This window comes from Polypterus senegalus, chromosome 6, assembly GCF_016835505.1.
Source record: "Polypterus senegalus isolate Bchr_013 chromosome 6, ASM1683550v1, whole genome shotgun sequence".
Taxonomy (NCBI): Eukaryota; Metazoa; Chordata; class Cladistia; order Polypteriformes; family Polypteridae; genus Polypterus; species Polypterus senegalus.
The window spans coordinates 35,493,896-35,503,675 of NC_053159.1; the positions used below are offsets into that span (position 1 = coordinate 35,493,896).

Genomic DNA, 9,780 nt, shown 5'->3' on the forward strand with positions numbered 1-9,780 from the left:
GCAGATAGCTAGAGGGCATCATCACTTACCACCTTTGCCTTCACTTCCCCTACCTCTTCATATCTTAAATCATTCTTGAGGCAGATTGAACACTTAAGTGCCAGCTTAAGTGAACAATTAAGAAAAACATACTAAGTAATTGCAACACAAAAACTGACTTAATCAGTTTTAAGATGAAAAGATGCCGACAGAAGAAGAGAAGAAGTGGGCCGCTACAGTGGAGAAAACAAGAGCTGTTCACAAAGCAGCAAGCGCATCAACCTCTGAACAAATGAGTATGAAAACTATAAGTCAAGTGTATTCACTGCATGTTATCGTGCAGTCTGCCATTTACTGGTAAAGTATAATATGTTAAAAGGAGGGTTTTAAAATCTGCTCTAATCTTAACTGGGAGCCAGTGTAATGACTTGAGAACTGGAGTTATGTGTTCATACCTTTTGGTTCTTGTAATGATACTTGTAAGAGCATTTTGAATAAACTGAAAGCTACCTAAAGAATGATTAGAACAGCCAGTGAATCACACATTCAAGTAGTCAATCCTACTAGAAATAAGAGCATCAATGAATTTCTCAACATTAAACATATATAAACGAAAGACCTGTATGTGTGTATGTGTGTGTGTATAGAGCAATCCACTCTGCTCACTGCCAACCACAGCCACTAGATGGTGCATGTATGCACTTTTACATTGTTTGGCACTTGCATGCACTTCACTTCTCACTATGAAAGACCTCCGTGCAGCAAACACCACCGCGCAACAACAACGTCCCACCAATGACACAGATATAGAGACACAATGCCGAAATGAAGCAAACTCCGCAGCTTAACAATATGCAAGAGAACTACATCAGTAATGGAGGGCAATGCCTGAAATTTTCACTAAAAACATTCTCTATCTGGATGTATTTTCTCAAGACAAAGATTAATGGGACTTGTATGCCAGCGATAGAGCTAAGCTATGGTATGGCCAGTGTCCTCTTAGAAAATCCAGTGGGGCAGCAGCACAAGGTGGGTCCATGTCCTCTGCATGGGTAATTCTTAGCTGACGCCGCTCCAAGTTCACAAATATAGTAAAAGTGCTAGGGAGTCTTCAGGTTGTTTTTGTCCCAAAGACCACACGCAGCTAGTTCTACATGCAGTATTTAGAATAAAGTCTTAATTTTCCAATGTTTTTAAGATGGGAAAATGCAAGTTTTGGATAGTTTGACAATGTATGTGTTTAGATGGCATGTTAGTGTCCGAATGTGGCCTAAATTATGCCCTAATTTAGTAAAACTAATGGTGATTCCAAGAGAGCTAAAAAGTGACAGGATGTTGGTACAGTCAGTATCATGTCCCCCAATAAGTAACATTTGTTTTTTTTTATGTATTCTGAGGTTCTAGTTCTCATCCATCCACACTTCTAACTCATGGACACAGATTGTCAATGTTGATTAAACCCATCATTTCATTCTATGATGTGTTGGTGCTCTCATTCCACCACAGCAGATGTTGATTTTCTTTTTTCTAAGAGTTTTGTTGTCCCGAGGAGATCACATTGCTGAGACCTTCGCCGTTCTTTCTTTTCAGATATTGCATAATGGACACATGTTGGCTGGTCATGTGTTGGCTCCTTCTCTGTCTCATTTTTGTTTGGCCACTGATTATGGAAAAAAAGAAATAATTAAGGGATCAGAGACTTAAATAGCAAATCAATTAAAATGAAGGCAAAAGGAGTTAATTAGCAGCAAAAACTGGTCACCATTTAAGAAAAGGGTTAGAATGAAAACCTGCAGCCAACAGAGCCCTCCGGGATCGGATTTGGACACCCCTGGGTCAAGTAAAGAGGTTGGCCAACATGCCAGTATTGCATCCTGCTGCATTACCTTCTTTCTCCCCATGTGGAGTCTTGAAGTTTGCCAGATGATCAGAACAGCAGGACACACACATCCTGAGTTTGTCAGGGTGGCAGAGAAAAGAGAGCAGTGCTGCCTACTTGAGAAATGTCAACTCCATACAGGGACTCATTTTTTTCTCCCTGCATGTCCTTCTGTTTTTCAGGTACTCGGGAGGCCGCCTTTGTCTACGCCATCTCGTCGGCTGGTGTGGCTTTTGCTGTCACAAGAGCTTGCAGTAGTGGAGAACTGGAGAAATGTGGCTGTGACCGGTCAGTACATGGGGTCAGCCCAGAAGGTGAGTATGCATGGGCTTCGGTGGGGAGACTGCCCGACTCAAGGAGCATTTCCTATATGCCACAAGCAAGTGCGCCAGACCAGTAGCACCTTCATTGTTACATAAAGACTGTAGGGTGACACTTAATTATACTATAGCCTTTTCAGGTGGTCACGTCAGGCCAGCCCTGACAGCCCTAAATCAATGTCAAAAAAACTAATTAATAGGAAAATGATAAACGAGTTAAGCTATGGCAAAAATCCAAATATTTCTTAATTTCTTGTACATTTTTTCAAAGTCAGAAGTTTCGAGGTATGGTAGTTCTGCTCAGTAATCTGTGCTGACATGTCCATAAGAATTTGCCTGCACTCTGTATACAGTATGTGACAATAATAACTGTATAAACCTACAGTATGTCATCTCATTTGTGTCTCCTACAGGATTCCAGTGGTCTGGCTGCTCAGATAATATTGCCTATGGCGTTGCGTTTTCTCAAACGTTTGTAGATGTGCGGGAAAGGAGCAAAGGTTCGTCATCCAGTCGGGCGTTAATGAACCTGCACAACAACGAAGCTGGTCGTAAGGTAAAGTGAAAGAAGGTGGGGGTGGTTTGCTAGGAGGTGGTCTGGCCTAAATGTTTATTAAGCCTTTAGGGCTCCATCTTACTGCTTAGGACAGCCACCAGTACTTTTTTTTTGTTCTTTATTTATTCTTATACAATTTCTTGTATTAGGAATTTTTTTAGTTTCCGCATACCCCTTAGGGGTCAGAGTGCAGGGTCAGCCATTGTACAGTGCCCCTGGAGCAATTACAGGTTAAGGGTCTTGCTCAAGGGCCCAGTAGAGTAGGATCTCTTTTGGCAGTGAGAGGGATTTGAACTGGCATCCTTCTGGATACCAGCATAGATCCTTAGCCTCAGAGCCACCACTTTGGAAGATTCATTAGACATCCAGGTATTCAGAGATAAATGGCAGTGATCTACCATGAAGCATTCTTACCTAACCTTACCTTACTTTCGTTTTGCAGGCCATTCTAAACAACATGAGGGTGGAGTGCAAGTGTCATGGGGTGTCAGGCTCATGTGAAGTCAAGACCTGCTGGAAAGCCATGCCACCTTTCCGAAAGGTGGGCAACGTACTGAAGGAGAAATTTGATGGGGCAACAGAAGTGGAGCAACGCAAGATAGGATCTACCAAGGTGCTGGTGCCCAAGAACTCCCAGTTCAAGCCCCACACTGATGAAGACCTGGTCTACCTGGACTCCAGCCCTGATTTCTGTGAGCATGACATGAAGAACGGAGTGCTGGGTACCACGGGACGGCACTGCAACAAGACTTCGAAGGCCATCGACGGCTGCGAACTCATGTGCTGCGGCCGAGGCTTCCACACGGAGGAGGTGGAGGTGGTGGACCGCTGCAGCTGCAAGTTCCACTGGTGCTGCTATGTGAAGTGCAAACAGTGCCGCAAGGTAGTGGAGATGCACACATGCCGGTGATGGGCTGTCACACCCACACACGCCAATCCTCTCCTTCTTTTCTTCTTTCTTACCTAATTTATTGCCGACTCACTCAGAACTGTGGAGCCCACCTCATCGGAAACCTGCTGCTTTGGGGGCTTTGAAAGGATGGGAGTGGACTTCGGGACAAATCCAAGAATGAACATTTAGATTACAGTCCACATGAGCACTGTGCCCACCTGTTCACCCGGGCGAGTCCGTGGTTCAAACTAGCGAGACCTGTACACTCGACATGTTACAATAAAGTCATACAGACGTGTCTTGCCGTAGATGCTTTCTGCTGCCCTAGGCAGGCTGCTAAGCTTGGGGTCAGGTATCAAAGAGTGGTAGTCATATTGGTCTTTTATAATCTGTATTGGTCTTTCTTCCCATATATTTGATTGTAACTAACGTCAAGAGGCCCAGACTAACAGACATGTGATGAAGCTACTGGGCACTTAGATCTGATAAGATCAGACAGCTCAAGGGAACAACTCGGAAGACATGCAAGGACTGATAACATGAAAAGAACAAAGATGTCTATTTAATATGAATGGACCTGTCCTAAGTAAACTAAGGCTACAGTGACATCTGACAGGGTTGGTCTTTATGAATGTTGCTGTTGGTCTGTGATTGAATCAAACCTTGAGAAACAGGGTGGGAATGGAGCTGTAAAGCTCAAGGCCAGTGAAATCTGACAGAATTGGTGCTTATGAAGGATAAAGGTGTGGGCTGGTCATTTATGATTCAGACTTTGGGGAAACACGGGATAAAGACAAAGGCTAGTGAGATCTGACACTGTCAGACCTTTAAGGGAATAAAAGTATAGGATTGTCTTGCAGACATAAATAAACCCCAACAGAGGCAAAAGTAGAAGGCCGGTGAGGTTGAAGAAGATGAATCCTTATGACAAATTAAAATATGGGATAATCCAGATATCACGTGGGGTACAGTTGAAGAAGATCCAGAAGGATCACATCTTCCAGTCATAATGATGCCAGATGGACTCCTATGACAGAATCAGAGCCCAGTAGAGTTAATGCTGCAGGTTTCTGAGCACTGGAGGGATCAGTTGTTAAGGGATCTGATGATGCGGTCTATTCAGGTATGACTGGATCGGATCTCAAGGGGGTTAAAGATGAAAGCTAGAGAAATCTGGCAGGTCCCTGCTTCAAGGGGAGGGAGGTTAAACAGAAAACCACAAAGGTCTGATAGGATCCCTTCAGAAAAGGATGAGACAAAGGAAAATGGCAGTGAGATTTGACAAGGTTGGGGTCAAACCTTAGATGCTGGATTGTCTTGTGGCAGAATCAGGCACTAAATGGGTATAAAGCAGCAGGCTATTGAGCACTGATCACTAATCAGGCCAGTTCTTAAGGTTAATAATGATGTGGGCTTGTGTGATATGCCTTGGAAAGGACTTTAGTAGGGATGAATCTGATAGGATCAAAACTTAAGGGGAATACAAATATGGCATTTCCTTATATAACATAACCAGACCCTGCAGTAACTGGAAGCCAGTGAGATTAAAAAGCTTCAGTTCTTCTGAGGACTAAATCTGAAGGAGATCTGAGAGGATCAGACCTTCTACTGGTAAACATTCCAGATTAGCTCCTGTGACCAAATCAGACCATACATGGAGATAAAGCTCCAGGGTTATAAGCACTGGTGGGGTCATTTATTAAAGGAATACTTCAACCAATATATTTTTTTATATGCTACTTACCCCATGTAATTTGTCATGATAGCCAAGAAAAAAATTGGATTCTCACATTTTTTGGCATGTGATCAATGATGAAAAACAGCAAACATTATCAAAACAGTCAGTCAGTCATTTTCCAACCCTCAATATCCTAACACAGGGTCACGGGGGTCTGCTGGAGCCAATCCCAGCATCCATGAGAAAGTCTCACATTTCTTGCATTGCATAATTCACACGTTGAGTAATCCAGTTGTATGCTCACAACATCCCAAATACATGTGAACTGAAGACCTGTCTCTCCCCGACCCAGCCTTGTAACTGTTTATTTATTGGCTAATGCTGCTTTTCACGTGATATCGATGGTGCAAAGTTCAATGAAAGACACATACACTACATCTGAAGATGTAAACATTACCAGGAAGAGAATATGCCTCATTTTTGTACATATCTGAGATGCTTCAACAAACAGGAGGTCTGCACACCCAAAAAGATTCACAGACTGATGCTAAATAATCTCAAGATACTCAGTTGTGGATATGAATATGAGCGTAACGGCGGGAGGCAGGCCTACAAATCAAATGCTCGATCTCATCTGAGCGTGATCCATTTTCATTCATGAGATTGTTTTCCACAAACGTTTTTTTTTATATAAACAGTATTTAGTAAAAATATATGTGTTTTGCACATTGTGAGCCTATGACTGGATGACTTGACAGGTGAATTAGGCAACACAAAGATCGGGAGATTTTTTCAGGAACATTTTGTAGTACTAGGGTGTCATACCATGTTAGTCATTATGGATGTACAGTCATGGGTAAACGTTTTGAGAATGACACAAGTACTGGTTTTCCCAAAGTTGGCTGCTTCAGTGCTTTTAAATCTTTTTGTCAGATGTTTCTATGGTATACTGAAGTTTAATTACAAGCATTTCAAAAGTTTCAAAGGCTTTAATTGACAATTGCATTAAGACAAAGAGTCAATATTTGCAGTGTTGGCCCTCCTTACTTTTTCAAGACCTCTGCATTTCACCCTGGCATGCTGTCAATTAACTTCTGGGCCAAATCCTGACTGATGGAAGCCTATTCTTGCCTAATCAGTGCTTGTAGTTTGTCAGCATTTGTGGGTTTTTGTTTGTCCTTCCACCTCTTGAGGATTGACCACAAGTTCTCATTGGAATTAAGGTCTGTGGAGTTTCCTGGCCATGGACCCAAAATTTTGCTGTTTTGTTCCCTGAGCCACTTAGTTATCACTCTTGCCTTATGGCCCAATGCTCCATCATGCTGGAAAAAGCATTGCTGGGGGAAAGTTGCTCTCGGAAGATGTTTCTGTACCATTCTTTATTCATGGCTTGAGATCAAGGCCACCACCAATGCAGAGCTTGCTCAGGAATGGCAACAGGCAGGTGGGAATGCATCTGCACACTCAGTGAGGTGAAGACTTTTGGAGGATTGCCTGGTGTCAAGAAGGGCAGCAAAGAAGCCACTTCTCTCCAAGAAAAACATCAGGGACAGACTGATATTCTGCAAAGGGTGCAGGGATTGGACTGCTGAGGTAAAGTCATTTTCTCTTATGAATCCCCTTTCTGATTTTTTGGGGCATCCAGAAAGATTATCTGGAGAAGAAAAGGTAAGCACTACCATGACTCCAGTGTCATGTCAACAGTAAAGCATCCTGAGACCATTCATGTGTGGGATTGCTTCTCAGCCAAGCCAGTGGGCTCACTCACAATTTTGCCTAAGAACACAACCATGAATTAAGAATGGGACCAAAACATCCTCTGAGAGCAACTTCTCCCAAGCATCCAAGAACAGTTTGGTGCCCAACAATGCCTTTTCCAGCATGATGGAGCACCAGGCCATAAGGCAAAAGTGATAACTAAGTGGCTCGGGGAACAAAACACCAAAATTTTGGGTCCATGGCCAGGAAACTCCCCAGACCTTAATCCCATTGAGAACTTGTAGTCAATCCTTAAGAGGTGGGTGGACAAACAGCAAACACTGATTATGTAAGAGTGGGCTGCATAAGTACTCACAAATCTGCCTGCTGCCATTCCTGACCAAGCTCTGCACTGGTGGTGCCCTTGATCCCTAGCCATGAATAAAGAATGGTACAAAAACATCCTCCGAGGGTAATTAATCCCAACCATCCGAGAACAGTTTGATGACCAGCAATGCCTTTTCCAGCATGATGGAGCAGGAGCACCAGGCCATAAGGCAAAAGTGATAACTAAGTAGCTCGGGGAACAAAACACCAATATTTTGGGTCCATGGCCAGGCCAGGAAACTTCCCAGACATTAATCCCATTGAGAACTTGTGGTCAATCCTCAAGAGGCAGGTGGACAAACAAAAACCCACAAATTTTGACAAACTGCAAGAATTTGGCTCAGAAGTTGATTGTCGGCATGCCATGGCCAATTGCAGAGGTCTTGATAAGGAAGGGCCAACACTTCCAATATTGACTCTTTGCATAAACGTAATGTAATTGTCAATAAAAGCCTTTGAAATGTATGAAATGCATGTAATTATACTTCAATATACCATAGAAACATCTGACAAAAATATCTAAAATCATTGAAGTAGTAGACTTTGTGAAAACCAATACTTGTGTCATTCTGTAGTGAGAGGTCAGGCCTGCCCGCCTTGAAAGCTTGCATATTGTAATCTTTTTAGTTAGCCAATAAAAAAGGTGTCATTTGGGCTGACTTCAGGGACATTTTGATATTGTTTGCTGTTGTCTGTTGTTGGCCACCATAGACTTCTATTCTTTGAGAAACTTTGTTATCTCTATTTTTCATGAAAACATGAGTTTAATATTTTTCTTTCCCATAACTACAAACTAGATAAGATAAATAACATATAAAAAAATATCATTTTTGAGTAGTGTATTCCTTTAAGGGAGCTGGTGATGTAGACTGGTCAGGTATGACTGTGTTGCACCTCAAGGCAGGTAAATCTGAAACCAGAGAATTCTGACAGGATCAGACTTCAAGGAGAGAGGGGTAAAACAGAAGACCACAAAGATCTGAGAGGATCACACCTCAAAGGAGCTAAGGTGAAGGGCAATGGCATAACAGAATTAGACCATAATGGAGATAAAGCTGCAGGCTGCCCACTGGATCAGTCCAAAAGAGTGATGATGATGATGATGATGTGGACTGATCAGATGTAGGCCCAGATTGGACTTCAGGAGGAAAGGAGCAAGGTAAAAGGAAGGATGTGAAAATTGACAGGATCAGTCCTTATGGATGATGTGGTTATGTCTCTGTCTATGACATGATATGTGAGAGGATCAGTACTTTTGGATAGTATGATAAAGCCTGGCCAATTATGACTAAATCAGACTTTGGTATTTGTGATAATGCTGAAGCCCAATAATGTCTGACAGAATCAGAATTTAATGGGGATAAAAAGAATTGTCTTGTATGAGAGAATCAGACCTGAGTGGAGGTAAAAACTGAAGGCCAGTGATATCGGAAGAGACCAGTCCTTAAACATGAGCATCATGTGGGCTTGTCAGTATGACAAGATTGGCCTCCAATACAATAAAACTGAAAGCCAGTCAGATATGACAGGGTCACACCTAAAAAGTGACAAAGATATGAAAGAGAGGTTAGGAGCATGCACTGATACAGTGCATTGCCGCACCCACCACATGACAAACCACCTCAGGATCCCAGATTAGGACCCGAGTGCAGCCATGCGACAGGTGACACCTCAGCACCACACTAGTTCAGATGGAGTGGAACACTGAGAGGTTTTCTGTGGCTGCTGGAGTGGCAATCCTGCCACCAACCCCCAGGTTTTTCCCTGCAGGTTGAAGGGCTTACATGCAGGGCTGGATGCAGATTAACGTCATATCCAGGATGGAGCAATTGCAGGTTAAGGGCCTTGCTCAAGTGCCCAATGGAGTAGAATCACTTCTGGCATTTACAAGGTTTGAACAGACTACCTTCTAATTACCAGTGCAGATCCCTAGCCTCAGAGCCACCACTCCGCCCAAAGATATGCTTCTGTCTTATAGTGCAGGAATTGAATTAAGTGGAGCAAGGCTACAGGTCATATACTGTATGAGATGATCACACCTTAAGTAGAATAAACATACAGGATTGTCTTATTTGAATGAATCAGGCCTCAATGGAGGTAAAGCTTGAAGTTATTGAGATGTCAGAGGACAAGCCCTTATGTGTTGTAACAATGTGGGTTTGTCGATATCACCAGATCAGGTGTTCAGGAGGGTGAAGCTGGAGACCACTCAGAAAACAACAGGATCAAACCTAAAACTTGGGTTTGTCTCTTATGATTGGAGAATGCCATTTATGAGATGATCACAGCTTGAAGGAAATAAATATACAGAATTGTTTTGTATGAATGAATCAGATCTCAGAAGAGGTAAAGCTGAAGGTCACTGAGATGTCAAAGGACAGGCCCCTGATA

The 9,780-nt window shown here is 42.8% G+C and overlaps 1 protein-coding gene across 2 annotated transcripts in view; it reads left to right on the forward strand.

Annotated features, from left to right (window-relative positions):
* Positions 1-3,924, forward strand: part of wnt4 (wingless-type MMTV integration site family, member 4) — a 69,743-nt gene extending 65,819 nt beyond the window's left edge. For both annotated transcript variants that reach the window (XM_039755802.1, XM_039755803.1), the window contains exons 3-5: positions 2,041-2,172; positions 2,592-2,734; positions 3,177-3,924. In XM_039755802.1, coding sequence (XP_039611736.1) covers positions 2,041-2,172; positions 2,592-2,734; positions 3,177-3,644 — 743 coding nt within the window. In that variant the 3' untranslated portion in view covers positions 3,645-3,924. The remainder of the gene's footprint in view (positions 1-2,040; positions 2,173-2,591; positions 2,735-3,176) is intronic.
* The last annotated feature ends 5,856 nt before the right edge of the window (positions 3,925-9,780 follow it).